At 37.6% G+C, this 16,547-nt stretch overlaps 1 protein-coding gene and 1 long non-coding RNA gene across 5 annotated transcripts in view; one reads left to right on the top strand and one right to left on the bottom strand.

Moving 5' to 3' along the window:
• The window catches only part of LOC131381507 (uncharacterized), an 81,075-nt gene that overhangs the window by 8,132 nt on the left and 56,396 nt on the right, over positions 1–16,547 (top strand). The window contains exon 3 of the long non-coding RNA XR_009210302.1: positions 3,920–4,000. This is a non-coding gene — a long non-coding RNA (uncharacterized LOC131381507). The remainder of the gene's footprint in view (positions 1–3,919; positions 4,001–16,547) is intronic.
• Positions 1,711–14,243, bottom strand: CCDC196 (coiled-coil domain containing 196). Of its 4 annotated transcripts, XM_032179257.2 has the most exons (10): positions 13,953–14,242; positions 13,700–13,852; positions 11,978–12,074; positions 11,197–11,247; positions 9,419–9,496; positions 9,134–9,217; positions 8,553–8,612; positions 8,045–8,186; positions 2,095–2,153; positions 1,711–1,910 (listed from the first exon to the last, which is right to left on the bottom strand). In XM_032179257.2, exons 1-10 carry the CDS (start codon positions 14,000–14,002, stop codon positions 1,791–1,793), a joined length of 894 nt encoding a protein of 297 aa, XP_032035148.1. In that variant the 5' UTR covers positions 14,003–14,242; the 3' UTR covers positions 1,711–1,790. The 4 variants fall into 4 exon arrangements, with proteins under 4 accessions (XP_032035148.1, XP_058285574.1, XP_058285573.1 ...); XM_058429591.1 differs by lacking the exon at positions 9,134–9,217 and having other exon boundaries at positions 13,953–14,243; XM_058429590.1 differs by lacking the exon at positions 11,197–11,247 and having other exon boundaries at positions 13,953–14,239.

A 16,547-nucleotide genomic window follows, 5' to 3' on the forward strand; every position in this document is an offset into this window, starting at 1 on the left:
GGAGAGGAAAGATACAATGTAGATTGGAATATGAACTGGCAGTATTAATACCTAGGCTCTGGTAACCAGCTCTGGCCCCAATTAACTGCAGGAATTTAGACACCTTTTCAATGTATCTGAACTCCAGTTTCCTTTTTTGGAAAGTGAAGGAAACTTTATAGTTATTTAAAGTTCCTTTTAATGCCAAAATTCTGTGATTTCTTGTAAACTGTTTCCAGTGCAAAAGTACATTTAAAAATTCATATTTAAAATGCATCTTTAAAGATTTAAATTGACCTTGAGAAAAAGATTTTGAATTGGCTGGCTCACTTTGCTTATTACCAGAAAGTATGAGGGATTCATACAGGTTATGAAGTGTTTTGTGACAAATCAACTCTTCTATACTGACATGAGATAGGAAATTAATGACAACTTAAGAGTGAAAGAAAATATCTGAAGATCTCAGGAACTATGATATAATCCAATGGTAATTTACACAAGGCAAGACATCGAGAGACCTGGGACTTGGAAATTAACTTTCTGTGGCCTTCTACATATCATTTACTGAGCCTCTTTAAAATGCTAGGCACTGTGTTAGGCAGTCAAAATGAAAAGATAACAAGATAGAATCCTGGCCCTCAAAGAGCTCACCACCTGGTGAGGAAGGTAGCTGGATAAACCAATAATTGTGATATAGTTCATTTCGTGCTATGACAGAAGAGAGCCTAGCATCTAGTCTCAAACCTGATTGCACATTAGATTTTCCTGAGAAGCTTTTGAAAAAATACGGATGCTTTTGCCCTTTCGCCCAGTTACCATAATTTAAATTATCTGGGGCAGGACCCAGTAGAATGCTATTTTTCAGAGCTCTTAATGGGATTCCAATACACAGCTAGGATTGAGAATCAGTGGGATAGAAGGGCAGCACATTTAGTCCTTAAGACAAACAGGCAATGGTCATAGCTAAAGGAGAGAAGTATCTTTCCACTTTGTGCATGGAGCTAATAGAACTAATGATACATGGGGAGAACTGTAAATATTAATAGTAATGTGGAGCTCATTGTGGGATGTATGAGAAAAGGGGGACATAGTGAAAGATAAGAGAGAAGGTAGGCAGGAGGCAGATCATTTATGGTCTATGAAGGACCTTGGACTTCAGCAAGAAACCAGTAGGAGAATGACATGATCTCATTTATCTTTTATAAAAGATAGCTTCAGTGGTACTGTGGAAGATGAATTAGAGGGACTGGAAGCAAGGGAAACCAATTAAGAGGCTATGGTAATCCAGGCAGGAAGGAGGGCCTGGGGGAAAAAAAAAAAATCAAACAAACAAAAAAACCCACAACGGTACTAGGAAAGTGGATGATATTCAAGGAATAGATAACAAGGAGGCAGAATCAACAGGGCATTTTGATGTTTTTGGTGAGAGAGTAAAAGAAGTCTGTGGTATATAATTTTACTTATTTTATACCTACTTTTGCTCATTTCCCAGTGTTGGATCTGTCCATAATTACATACTTCAGAAGTGGAGAAGAGCTCCTTTTTATGGACTTAGTAAAAACATATTGTATAATTGGTTGAAATGTGGTCATTTCAAATCCAAAAGCTATCAAAATAATCAGAGGTTGTTTACAATCCCTAAATGACTACATTCCGTACATGTTTAAGGCTAGACATCCAACATTTCCACCCAGATTGGTGGGGGGAGAGAGGGAAAACAGCACTAAAACAAAGGTTTGAGAGATTTTAATTAACACAAATGGCTGTGCCTAGTCTTTAAATCTGTCCAAAGCAAATGGAGCGAAAGCCTGCTAATTCTTCAGTGCTTCATCTGGCAGTGACCTCAGAAAAAAGAGCCTCCCTCCTGGATCATCAAGCTGACTTCCTTTAGTTCCTTGTTGTTCTGTGTAGATCTTTGCTCCCAGAATTCTCTAAGACAGGAAAAAACAGGAAAAAGGACAGCTAAAATATTGAGTACCCTAGCACCCACTTTGCAAATCCCCTAAAATATTAAATTAGAATATATGTTAAGCAATGCATTCCAAAAATCTATACCCACTATCTATTCAAGCCCTTAAAACGATTTTTTGTTTGTTTAAAGAAAGTAGTTCTCACCACATGGTGTTCATTTCTGCCAGTAGTCACTCTGTCCATAGCTGTAATGCCCATAGTACCTAAGGGGAAACATTAGGAAAATAAGAGCTTCTTTTGAGGGAAAAAAAAAAAAAACACTAGTTTTGTTTTGTTTTGTATCACTGTGGGTATTAGCATTGATGTGAATTTTCTGATTTTTTTTTTAGAAAATAACTTTGTCAAACAATATTTCAGAAGTTGGAGTGGCAGACTATTTTTCTGTTTACAGCTCATGTCCCACAGGGGGAAAATTCATTTAAGAAGTATATGCAAGTAAATAAAGAAGTGGAATAATAAGTTATGTGTATATATACATACCCTCAGATAAACCAGATAGATATATTTCACAAAAATGGTCAATTATAGATAGTGGAGAATAAACAAAAGATAAAAGTGAAGATGGGGAAGAGAAGAGGAAGCAGATAGAATGGTAGGCATAGGGTGAGAAGGGGAAGGGAGGCAATGAAAAGGAGAAAAAGGGAGAATTATAGGGTGCTAAATAGGACCAATATTGAGTCTATTCTAAATTAGAGTTGCCAGACTAAAATATGGGACTCCCAGTTAAATTTGAATTTTAATATAAACACCAAATGATGTTTCATATATCTCATGAAATATTTGGGACACACTTATACTAAAAATTATTTGGTGAAATTCAAATTTAATAGGATATCCTTTTTTATTTGCTAAATATGATAACATTTTCCTAGACATACTGCTGCACTTCTGAGTGTGTGATGCCCACAAATTATGGAATCTGTTGTCACCCATTAAAATAATATTAATAGGGGTACAGTTTGTTTTGTCAAGCTTCAAAATTTGTATTTAGGAAAAAAAGAATTTTATTCTCCCCCTGAATTGCTGTGAGGTCTTAAAGAAGTAAAAGAATGACTTAGTTTAGAAATTAACTTTATAACCTATTAATACCATAAACCTAACTTTGACATTCAAAAGGTTCAGGTTGCCTCAAAGCTTTAAAAAGCCTGTACTTGAAAGCAACAGTACTGCTTATCAAGGACCCGGATTTGAGCTAGCTGTGGTTTTCCGCCCCTGCCTTTCAGCATTTTAGCTTAACACTACTATTTTCCCTTCAGCAGCACCTGCTGAAGTGTAGTTCAGCCATCAGGAAGAATAATACTAAAGTGAAGTAAAGGTTAAAGCCATGAAGAATGACTTGCTTTCAGAACAGAAGGAGTTAGAGAGTAAGTAAGGTCTCAAAGAGTATTCATTTCCCACTTTGCTGGGCTTTCGTCTGAATTTATAAGTGTAGCATAATACTCACATCCAACATTCAGATTTTTCTCAGAAGAGCTCAAGGAAATGCTAAGAGTTGGTGGGGATTGAGGGGAGAAGAGAAAAGCAAAGCTATCAGAATCAAATGTCTTAATACAAGTTATATTATTGCTGAAGATAAACCTCTTCTTTAAACACCAGCAGATATGATAGGAAATTCAGTTGAATTTAGAGATTGCTTAGCGCCTGTGCTCTCTAAGATAGGTGACTGCCAAAGTCCACAGACTTGCTTTCTGGACTCTATAGAAGTTAGGGAGGGCCTACAATACACTCTGAATCAAATTATCATTTTACACTGGTGGAAAAGTAAATCCTTTCAAATGTCACCTGTCTCCAGAAAGATCAAAAGTAAAGACTTCATCGTAGGTGTAAACAGACTAAGTGATGCAGCGTGCCAAAGAGATAACATGGACGACGGTAATGCCACATCCTGGGCATCAAGGGAATTCACAAGTAGGGATTTGTTGAAGTGTAACAAAATCAGTAATATTAACACAGGATTCTATTTTGCCAGCTACACAGATCATACCACCGCAACTCAGCCAACCAGCACATCGGACAGTGAGAGGAGGAATTCTTGGCTAAGAGTACTGAGGTAAACCCTTCCTCTACTCGGAAATGCTTAGAACAGAACAGCCTGTACCCTGATTTACTGAGAGGTGTGTCCAAAATTATATTCCACCCTTTCTCTAAGACAGTTTTGTGCAATTCAATTCTTTTGAAACTAGAGAAAAAGGAACACTGTCCTGTAACACTATTAAGTATACAAACTTCAAATAAGCACCATCTTTTATTTTTTGTTTAGTGCCCATTTTTTATTTTAGTGCCCCAATCGCCTGGTTTATCTGTAGTAGAAGGGAACACTATTCTACAAGGATTGTAGAGGAAGTGGGCAGTGACTGTTTTTTGAAATGGAGAGAACTGTAGTACAGGGAGTAAAATACTAGGTAAAAATTATGCAACAGAACACTGAGTTTAACATGGTCTAATCAAGGCTGCCAGTAATATACCTTGGTGCCAAAAGAGCATGTGATAAAACATCAAGAAATTTTTTTCTTTTTTCATTTGATACATGAATGTGCCACCTTTTGTCCTGAGAGTAATAGAAGACCGATTTCTCCCACAGCATTTCATGGTTCCTGAATTACCACTCTGGACTTGAAGCCTGGATGTGGTTGGTGCCACCTACTGGGCTAAATGCAGGGTTACCAATTTCTTGCTGAACAAATTAACCTTAGGAGTATGCTTCTTCATTGAGAAGATTATACGTTAAATAGATAATAAATTTGGATTCAAATTATAGCGTTTAGATCTAGAAGAGGCATGAAAAGTCACATACTTTTACACATCCATTTTGTAGCATAGTCTAGGGAATAAGGATTGAATATGGAGTCGGAAGCCTGGCTTCTCTGAGCTTGTTTCTTGTTCTATAATACCTTTCATAGAGTCACTGTGAGGGTTACACAAGGTATTAAGTTCTCAGCATGCTCCATGTTAATGTTGTTTGTATTTTTAAAAACTGAAATTAAATGACTTTTCCAAGTCATATAACTGGTGAGCCTCAGAGGAAGGCCTGCAACTCATGTATCTGAGTCTAAATTCAGTGCTTTTTTCCTTAAATTACAATTTGCCAAAATTCGATGATGAGATGATTTTAGGTGGCAATTGGGATAAATTTCGGTGTTGGGACATGGCATTAAATACTATAAATCACAGTGAGAAAATTATTGCCTTTTCAATTATTTCAAACTTGATGGCATCAAGGAGATAGTTGCAGTTTGGTGCTGGCTTTCTTTAAAATTCTGTCTTTTTTTTTTTTTTTTTGACATGAAGTCTCGCTCTGTCACCTAGGCTGGAGTGCAGTGGCATCATCTCAGCTCACTGTAACCTCTGCCTCCCAGGTTCAAGCGATTCTCCTGCCTCAGCCTCCTGAGTATCTGGGACTATAGGTGTGTGCCACCACACCTGACTAATTTTTTTGTATTTTGTTGTAGAGATGGGGTTTCACCGTGTTAACCAGGATGGTCTCGATCTCCTGACCACGTGATCCACCTGCCTCGGCCTCCCAAAGTGCTGGGATTACCAGCATGAGCCATCATGCCTGGCCAAAATTCTCTATGTCTTTCTAATCTCACTTCCTAATAGAGATAAAATAGATCTCAGGCTTATGTATTTTTCTAGAACATTAAAATCTTGTTTTTTGTGTATTTATTATTAAGTTTACCTTCTATTGTGGAAAACTATATTGATTCTTCATTTAAAATAGTAATATAAATTTTATTTTCAAGGAATGCATTTAGGAAACTAAAGAAGTCAATGTAAACAACAAATATTGAATAAATAATAGTCCAGGTGATACACAAAGTTGGAAAATACTACAACACCTACCATTAAGAAATTATTACCAAATAGGTTGGTAATAACCTCTTTACATAATTAGTTTTAAAATCCTTTATGAAGAGAATATTTGTTTTCTTTTCAATAATCAAATACTAGAGGTGAAAAAATAGGCCACATAACCAAAATATAGGACTCCATTAGATTTCAAATCCACTTGGGCTCAAACAAACCTATAGAGTTTGCATATGTGTGTTAGAAAATGAAACTGGCCCGTAATTAGTGCTAAATGAATGCAGAATCAATATAACACATTGATCCATTGCCTGTGGCTACATTAATTTGTGGTAACTAAGCAGTATAGTACCCTATCATTTAATTCTCCAGGAACATAAAAGGAAAGGAGAGAAAAGAAGGTGTGGATCTGTGGCTGTTCCAATTCAAAGTTGATTCAATGTTTTACATGCAAGGAGAAAAAATATCTCCTGAGACAATCAAGTTGAATGGAACCCTTATTTACTAATTTAGACTTAATTTGATTCTGGAGCTAAAAAGCTTTTAGATCCCTTGAGATGACCTTCAGCTAATTTTGAATGAAGTAAAACAGGGACTTGTCTGTCTTCCTCATAACTCTCTTCTCCTCTATCTTTTAAATTTGTATCTTAATCATTTAATACTGCTTCTGGTTGCATTCCAGGATTCTTTCCAATTTTATGCTGTCCAATTCTTATTAGAACATAAATTGAAAGAAAAATATGTCTAGAATACTGCCTGAAGGATGGTCAGTTCAGTCTTACTAGTTTTCTAAAATCTACCTGTGGATCAAGCCAGACCAAAGAGTCTTATGTACCTGAATCAAATCATCTTGAGTTGATTTGTCACTTAAAATAAATTTCAGATTAATATGTTTTTATCAGATTATGCCAAAGAACAGAGGAGAAACAACCTAGGAAATTTAGATTCTGAATTTATTTTGAAATATTATTGAAGACATTGGTGACTATCATCACACAAACAATGTCCTGCCCCCATTATATGGACCTGGAGGAGAAATTTCTCTCAGATTTCAACTCCAGGAAAAACTGTGTTTCTCCTGAGCAATTGGTTTGTTGTTACTTCATGAGTTTCACAAATCCATGTTTCTTTTTACTGGAAAATTCAGAACCAAATTTGTAGCCTACCTCTGCCAGCTGTACAGTATACTCCCATTATGCATTCTTGTGTATTTGCCCGGCTTCAACTTATTTTCCCTTTTCTTTGATTTACTCATATATTTATTTAACCCTATGTGTTGATTATGATTTTTATAAGCTGTTTAAGCCCTTTACAGAATACGACTAAGAAATTAGAAACATACATACTGATACTAATAGAACATCGTCATCCCTTGGCCATGATTTCCCATTACGTGTCCCTTTTAAAAAATGGAGTTCATATTCATAGACACAAATTTAAGAACTTTTTCCCTGTCCTCAGAGCCATCTCTATATTCTATTTTTTAAATGAACTATATTATTTTCTCTAATATTGCCATAAATTCTGTGGGGAAATCGCTGAAACTCTCAGAGGGACAACTGGATTGATAAAATTCACAACCATTGTCAGATGTCTGTCTCCTTGGCCTTCTGCTTTGAAGTAGCAGTGTCTATTCCAGCAAGATTAATAAGATTGAACAATTCTAATTCCTAGAAAAGGAGATGAGGTGGAAAGGAAACATATTTTATTGAGTGCTAGCTATGTATCAGCTACATATGCTAAGTATGTAATATATTACTTTATCTTTACAAAGGAAAACAATTCTCCCAGAGAGAATCTTTGCCTTAGTAAAGAAGCTTCTGAGTCATAAAAATGATGCTAGGCCGGGCGCGGTGGCTCACACCTGTAATCCCAGCACTTTGGGAGGCCGAGGCAGGTGGATCACGAGGTCAGGAGTTCAAGACCAGCCTGGCCAACATGGTGAAACCCTATCTCTACTAAAAATACAAAAATTAGCTGAGCATGGTGGTGCGTGCCTGTAATCCCAGCTACTAGGGAGGCTGAGGCAGGAGAATTGCTTGAACTGGGACCCGGGAGGCAGAGGTAGCAGTGAGCTGAGATCGTGCCACTGCACTCCAGCCTGGGCAACAGACTCTGTCTCAAAAAAAAAAAAAAAAAAAAGATAATGAAGAAATTTATTACTGTACTACTAACATTTAACTTACTGTGTGCCAGGCGTTGTGTTGCTCACTTTACAAGTAAAGGTCTCCAATATAAAATAAACAAAACAAAACCTCAAACTGTGTACCTGGGATATTCTACCTACCTTGGGACCCAGGAAGATTTAAAAATGCTTGCATTGGCTCAAAATTCTGCTGCAAATACAATGATAATTTCAGGTCATTGGCCTTCTTGTAGTTCTTCAAGGCTTCAATTCTCAGCTCAATCACTTTGCCATGAAAATCATTCTGAAAGAGAACATTTTCCAAAACTGCACATATAGGATTGGCTTCTCTGAAGCCATTGTTGCCTGAATCCTCTTTACCCAGAAGTTAAAAAGTAATTCCATCATGCTCAGTCTTTAAAAGTTGGGTAGAAAGTATTTGTGATTTTTCCCCATTTAGAATAGAACAAAATCAAGAACATAGGAAGAAATACCATTTATTCCAAGTTCAGAGATAGGTCCCTTCAGCTATCTTTCTATGATACATTTGTTTTAGCAGGGCAATTGGTAATCTAGGTGTGGGGACTGGGCTTCACAATATGCAGCTAAAAGCCTTTGTATTATATGAATGAAATTGCATCCGATATCCAGCCTTGGAAGACCTTAGTACCTGAAGGATGTTGTTTTGTTCCTGATACTTGACCCATTCCATTTTCCTCTGTTGCTTTTCCTGGTGGAAGAAAGAGCCTCTGGGTGACAAAGTAAATTGAGATCAGCAATCAGTTTTCTCAATATACTGCAAAAGCCTTATAGCAAAATTATAGTGTCACAGATTTACTATTAAATTGACTTTAACTGCACAATTCTCTTAATTGGCCTCAACTGTACAAGCCACCCTCTAAAAGCTAATGAATAGGGTTATTTTATGTTGGTGAGTTAGTTATGGGAAGATGAGATACAAGCATAATACCACTGAATACATTTTCAAAGACAAATGAACAGAAGTTCTGACATCATTTCGCTGTTGCAGAGTTATCATTGTTGGTATAGCTTCTCTCACTTTTTCCTAATATGATTTCCCGGAAACTTGTGATATCACTCTAACTCAAATATAGTAACACAAGGGAACCAAATCTATAAAAATTGGCATTGGTCCAAGAGCACACCATACCTTAGGCAAATTACTACAACATAAAAGATTTCTAGTTTACTAGCTCTAAAATCCACTGCCATTCAGAATGGCTGTACTACCTTCCTTATCTCCTTCACTTTCTCTGCAAATGATTTCCCCAGTTCACTCTCAGTCTTCCTAGGTGATGAGGGGGTTTTGGGAGCCTGGAATGAAAGAAGAGAGCTAAAGGAATAAGAGGTCCTAGGAAAGAAGTGCAATGTCTCAGCAGGCCATAAATCTAATAAACCCTAAAAACCCAGATCATACCTATCTGCCTACCCAAATTAGCCCTGATTGTCAGCAGGCTGTTTCCAGCTGTGTGACATCGACAATCTTGAAATTTTAAGTACATGCAGTCCACTTGCCTTTCCATCCTGCAAGTCTGCCTTGTTTTTTATCTGTGGTGCTTCTTGTTGATCACTGAGTTCTTCTGCCTCGAATGTCTGTGGAAAGACATTTTGGCAAAGCTTTAAAGTAGTGGAAATTAAAGAGGGAAGTGGAAAACCAATGTGGGTCAAGGCCTTGGTTCCTGCCAGTCAGCAGCTTCTCAGGGCCTGGCATGAAAAGTGTACTACCAAAGGGAGTTGAGAATGGAGTGAGCCCTTCCTTTCATTCGGTCCCTTGAATGTACCTTATAGGAATGAAAACTATTAGCTGGACCCTTAGCCAGTCACTACTCTAAGCTACTTACTGCATTACTCTACTTATTTTCCTTACTGTACTATATTGCAGACATTCTCATTTAATCCTCATAGTTCTTTGAGGACTATTTTTATTTCCATATTATAGATGAGAAAACTGAGACTTGGAGAGGTTATTTGTTTAGGGTTACACAACTAGGAAAGTATGGAGTTGGAATTTGAACCAGATCTTTCTGATTCTGAAGCCTGTGTTCTTGACCACTAGGCATGCTGCTCTTCTAAAATATGAGTAGGGAAAGTTGATCACAGGTTAACTGTATAGATGTCCCTTTTGAGAGCTCTGTAGAAGCTGGATTTAGATAGAGGAATTGTGCTGGCACATTTCCTATTACAAGGACTCAAGACCCCAGGAACTAAAACTTCTGACAATTCATAGAACTAATTTGTAACTGCCCACGAGAACCTGGAGCAGATCTCAATACTAGATGCAGGGCTTGAAGGTATTCTGATTATTTGTGGAAAAGTGAGATGAAAAAAAAAGACAGAGATCACACTATATACCTGTTTATATCACAAGACACAATCTACTCTTCTAGTTGCATAGTCTGTAAAGAAGCACTTGGGTCCCAAGGGATTAGTCTTGGACAAAGTCTCGGACAAGGGACAAAGGAATTCCCTCTCCCCTTCCCCCTACTCCCTGGCTCTGGTTTCCCAGCAAAAGGCCCTAATATTGTTATCTTAAACAATGTGGTGATTGCTGTAAAATTATAAGGGCATTAGAATTAGGTATTCATTTGTTTATTCATTCAACTTACATTTATCGATTCTCTACTATGTTCCAAGCATTGTGCTAGGAGCTATAGATTCGGACAAAGCAATCAAGATATTGAAGGAGCTTGAGAAGATACAGAAGGAGGCAGGGAAACAAGAAACAATTTAAAAAGTAATAATACAATAATAATAATTTTATATTATGAACAGTGCTATTGAGCACATAAGCAGAGTTATATAATAGAAAAGAGGAGGAGGATGCCCTACTTTAGATGGAGCAAACAAGGATGGCCTCTCTAAGGAGATGACATTTAAGCTGAGACCTGAAGGATGAGAATGAGCCAACCATGAGAAAATAGCATTACAGGCAGTGGGGAAGGCAAGAGCAAAGTGCTTGAGATAGGAAAAGGCTTGGCATGTTTGAGAAACCACAAGAGGCCAGTGGCATGGTTGCATAGAAAGCAAGGGAAGGACATCTATGAGAGGAAACTGGAGAGTGGGCAAGAACCAGATTATGCCAGAATTAGTGGATATAAAGGTTTTTCATAAGAAGAGTAACATGCTTTGATTGTTTTAAAAAATCACCTTGGCTGCTGTGTAGAGAATGGATTGGAATGAGGCATGGGTGGAAGCAAGGACATGAAACAATGAGGATGGGGGCCAGAGGAAAGGGAGATTCTTTGCATTATGATCTGTAGGGCAATACTTTTAATAGATCCTTAGAGGCACACCTTGTTCCATAGCATCTCCATTTCCTTCTGAAGCATCTTGTTTTTCCTTTCCTGTTGGAGGGGGAAGAACCAAACAAACAGAAGCATATATTTGTCCAGCCATTGAAGTGGGTTTGGAAGAAGTTACTAAGTAATGATGGGAAAAGGGTCCAGGGACATAGTAAACCACAGAGGAAGGCAATGAATGGGTCTAATCCCAAATCCAGGAACATAAGAGATGTTTGATGATGATGATGGTTAAAAAAAAACAAGTTATTGCTTTAAGTAATAACTTTAATTATAATAATCGTGAGACAGTATCTGTAGAAATGAGTTCCTAACACTTAAGATGCTCTTATGTGACCATTTCTTGGGGGCTTAGACCACTAATTTTTAATTTTTAAGATCCTTTACATTGCTGATTAAAAGAAAATCTTATAAGAATCACGCAGAGCAAACTATTTCTTTTCTTATACTTTGATAGGTATTTTCTATTCTTTATATCAAATATTTTACTATTCTTTCTGAAATGTGAAGAGTTAATATGGTTATATTCATTAACTCCCTAGATAAAAAGTTTTTTAAAAGTCAAAGAATAGAATTTTTGCTTACTAGTCGTGTTCTTCCCAACATTCCATCTGACTCCTTTTGGGTCACCCTGGACTTTCTAGATCAAGGAGATATGAGTATTGGAGCATCAGATGCTAGAGATGAGTACTCTGTCTTTCTCTCCACATCTGACACTGGAATGGAATTGAGCCCTATTCAGGAGGCTGTTCCTGGAGTATCTCCAACTTCTTACCAAGTTCTGTTTCATCTCCTCTGCTTCCTTAAGGAGCTCCATGACTGAGAATTCCTCACACCCCTTCCCTGCCATGATCTGCCTCATGATCTGAAGACTAGAAGAAAGAGAGGCATCATAAAACATACATACCTCCTTAAGGGTAATACTGATGTTCTGCAACTAGTCAGAAAGTACCCTACCATGAAAGTTAGATGGGGACTGAAATCTCAGGAGTTACGGAAGCCCTTCTGGTCATAGAAGATCTCTATAACTAAGATGTTTCCATTTCTAATTGACATTTGCCTATCTATGTGCTCTAGAATGAATTCTGTGCTCTTTAATGCTTTAAACTTAGGTCTCCAACAGCCAGGGAGAGTCCTTTCCACCCCCTCAGAAGAATGTTGCAGTGTGTGACTTTTGGGAGAAGAAGGGGTAATTCTGCCCCCTTTATAAGAAGAGGTTGAAGAACCTGCTATCTTCTAGGATAAATCCCAGAGTTATTTCCTAACCCATCTCTGTCCTCTGTCCACTTTCTCCCACTTCCTTGCTTCTTCATATAAGGACATTTGAGTCTATTGGGGAAGTCACTGATATCCTTTCGTAGCCCTAGAGAATGCAAGCCATTAAGAAGTTCTAACAAAATCTGAATCAGAATCAAGTCTTTGTGAGAGAAGATACTCCTTAAAGGCATAAATTATTTTATGTTTGTGTTCTTGTACTTTTTTCTCCCCAGTTCTAAGCAGAGAACACAATTCTAAGACTTTGTGTTTTCTTGCTCTGAGAGAAGTCTATTTTGCTGAGTTGTAAGCAGCTGGTGCTTGTTGCTGAGTTGTAAGAAGCTGGTGCTTGACCACAACTTTCTGCCTGAGTTTTGTTCTCCAAAAATATGAGTGCTTTGAGATGCTTATGATAAGGGTATAGAATAAAGGTAGACTCACCGAGGAGAGACGTTCTGAGACTAGAAAGGAAACAGAGTTTGTGGGTCCCAAGTACAGTGAGTGCTCTGGTAAAGAGTTAAGACTTAAGCTGCCTAGTATATTTAGAGAGGCTGTGCCCTAATTCAGAGGGCTCCTAGGCTTAGAAAATACTGCCATTCCACTGCTTGGCATAGAAAGAGCAGAGTTATTTATTCTAAAGTGATCATGCATAAGAAAGCATCTGTGTGACCGCGGTAAACTAACGCTATTAAAAGCGTTTTGCTTGTAATCCCAGCACTTTGGGAGGCCGAGGCGGGCGGATCACAAGGTTAGGAGATCGAGACCACGGTGAAACCCCGTCTCTACTAAAAATACAAAAAAAAAAATTAGCCAGGCGTGGTGGCGGGCGCCTGTAGTCCCAGCTACTCGGAGAGGCTGAGGCAGGAGAATGGCGTGAACCCGGGAGGCGGAGCTTGCAGTGAGCCGAGATTGAGCCACTGCACTCCAGCCTGGGCGACAGAGCGAGACTCTGACTCAAAAAAAAAAAAAAGCGTTTCACTATTTCTTGGGTGGGCAGCCTGGGGAGGAAGAGTTATAACTAGCCCCACGAAATGAGGGCTGAGTCATATTTAATTTAGTAAAAGAAAATAAAGGATTTGTTGTCACCCTGACTTGGTAGTTACAAATTGTTTGCCTACTACAGCTGAATGTCCAAACCTTTAGTAATTAACCAAAAAAAAATTGTAAGTAATTATTGCCAATCCTATGGAAATTAAGTTCTCCAGCCTTTTTACCTCTAGGAATCCAGAGTAAGAGCCCATACCTCCTTTGTTTTTCCTCCAAGTTAGACATTAACTTTTGAAATAAGAGGTTGTTTTTGTCTCCTAGAGGTTTGAGCATCTCTAGCAGTTCCTTCTTCCTTAGCTTTAGGTCCTCATTCAATTCCTTCAAGTAGTTGTCATCTACTTTAGAACTTCTGTGGGAAGAGGCACAATAATATCTGCCTTTAGCCTGGGTTGAGAGAGAGAGAGAGAGAGACCCTCTTTTCTATTTAGCATTTTCCATCAAAGACTCACCTTATTTTTGAGGGCAGGTAAGATCCTGAAGAGTTTGCACCACTTGTCATCGTGAAGGGTAACTTCTAAGAATAAAGAGGCCTTCCTGAAAATATGTGCCTTTTTTTCTATGCAGTTAAGTCATTATTTTTGTGCTGCTGTTCTTGAAACTCTTGCTGCAGTGGACTGATCTTAGCTACAGCAAGGTCACAATGGCCCTAATACCACATAATCAACAGGTCTTTAAAATAATTTCAACATCAATGGCAGTTTGTTGACTGGAAATACTAACTACATCTGATCAGTTCTTGCCTTAGATCTAGCCAAATGACAAAGTTTTATTCTGAAGTCTTTGAATGAATAGGATGCAATCACATCATATCTACATTATGGAATTCCTTTTGTGTTAGAAAATGTTGGACTGTCAGAAACAACTCATCAACACCTTCTTTCATGGCAACAAACCTCTGTGAAATGCCACTATCTGTAGAGCACAGTGCCAGAGTCTGCAAATGAAGAAAGGATAAAGACACAGCATATACCTTTTGGGGGCCTCAAGAGGAAGAAGGAATACTTTTAAGAGACTTTTTTTTAAAAGAGATCAAACTGGCAAATACAGGGTATGAATATAATAGAATGATATAATATATGAGCCACTGTCATTTTTTTTCAATCTTTAAAATTTGATATTATCATAATGGCAGGTAAAAGAATATTGGACATGTAGCAAGAGGATTTAATTTGTGAAAGATGCATATCGTCAGTATGTCCTTCCATAACCACACTCTTTCCTGAAAGATATAATAATTCTAGCCTCCCTTCAGGATTTTCTTGTTCTGCTTCTATTTTCTTTTTTATTATAATCACATTTCTTTTGGACCTTAAGATCTCTTGTCTTCATCTATGTCACTTATTGAAAGGTAACCCAGTTATACATTTGTTTTTTTTCATGCCCTTTAAACACAGTTTTAGAGAAGTATTTTTAGTGAAAGTCTCAAAGTGAGTTAAGTCATGTCAATGTCAAGTATTAACTGAACACTTCTAGCCATTTCCTAGGGGTGTTCTCCAAAGTAACTTAAACCCTTTATCTTGTGGGAAACATTAAAGGGAGAGTATTATAATGGAAATAACACAAGATTTAGTTTGTCAGACTTTGGTTTGGATCTCAGCTTCACTGTGCATAGTGAGCTGCTTGTGAGCAAGTTACTAAATTTTCTGAGTCTCAGTTTCTGCTGTTGTAAAAGTGAGAATGGTAATATTGGCCTGATAGGTTCGTTGTGAGTATGAAATGTAATATTATGTACAGAGCTTGGTTCATGTTAGGTGTTCCCATTTTAGTGAGTTTGTGTTTATTTGGTTTGGGTTTTAGGGTTGCTTAATGCCTCAGTTAGGTGGTCAGATACAGCAAAGGTGATTTATATGAGGCTAATGAGACTTAAACTTTAGAGCTCTTTATTTTCACAGACCTCTTCCAAAGGCCCTGAACCTCATTTTGTATTCATAATTTTGTATTCTTTTTTGGAAAGACAGACCTCTCCAAATTATGTGTTTTAGGGGCCCACAAAACAAAGATCTGCTTCTGGTTAGATAGGATACATAGCTCTCCTAAGGATCCTCTACATCAAAACTTCTTTGGTAGTCTCTACACATACTTCTCTTTTTTTTTGAGGCAGAGTGTTGCTCTGTTGCTGGAGTGCAGTGGCACAGTCTCAGCTCACTGCAACCTCCACCTCCCGAGTTTAAGAGATTCTCGTGCCTCAGCCTCCTGAGTAGCTGGGATTACAGGTGTGCACCATCACACCCAGCTAATTTTTGTATTTTTAATAGAAATGGGGTTTCACCTTCTTAGCCAGGCTGGTCTCAAACTCCTGACCTCAAATGATCCACCTGCCTTAGCCTCCCAAAATGCTTGGATTACAGGTGTGAGCCACCATGCCTGGCCTACAAATACCTTTACAACATATATATGTCACTTGTAAGTTTTGTATGATACCTGGTGTAATATGATGTTAAATTAGGACAGCCATATCAAATCATACATAATTCACATTGGTTGCCTTAGGAATTTCCATGAAAAGTTTGTATTGAATGAGGGTGAGAAACCTCCTCACAGTTAAAAAAAAGAAACTGGTTGGATGAATTATCATTAGTAGCATCTTTGACTGCATACGTGACAGGTGGTAGCAAATAGTAGAGAACAAAAATGGCATTGATCGCTACAGTATTGCCTCTCTAAATTTCATGTTGTGACACTTGTTTGGCAGAACTATGATAGAATTTTGAAACATTTAATGGGCAGTAGCGGCCCAACTTACCTTCATTTCTGTTCTTGATTACGAATGATTCAAACAGGAAGAACACTTGCCATATGTATATATATACGTATATATATACACATATATATGTGTATATATATACGTATATATGTGTATATATGTGTATATATGTATATATGTATCTATACATATATGTATGTATATATGTATCTATACATATATATGTACGTATGTATCTATACATATATATGTATGTATATATGTATCTATGCATATATATGTATGTATATATGTATCTATGCATATATATGTATGTATATATGTATCTATGCATATATAT

The sequence above is a fragment of the Hylobates moloch genome, unplaced genomic scaffold (assembly GCF_009828535.3).
Source record: "Hylobates moloch isolate HMO894 unplaced genomic scaffold, HMol_V3 SCAFFOLD_16, whole genome shotgun sequence".
NCBI lineage: Eukaryota > Metazoa > Chordata > Mammalia > Primates > Hylobatidae > Hylobates > Hylobates moloch.

Bases quoted from the DNA above. Each gene is read 5' to 3' on its own strand.
- CCDC196 (XM_032179257.2), bottom strand. From the start codon at position 14,002: ATGACAAGTGGTGCAAACTCTTCAGGATCTTACCTGCCCTCAAAAATA. The intron at 8,187-8,552 runs GTACTAAGGTCT...GTTCTCTTTCAG, and splicing joins AACAAAACAACATCCTTCAG to AATGATTTTCATGGCAAAGT. The intron at 2,154-8,044 runs GTAGGTAGAATA...GTTTCCCCTTAG, and splicing joins AAATCTTCCTGGGTCCCAAG to GTACTATGGGCATTACAGCT.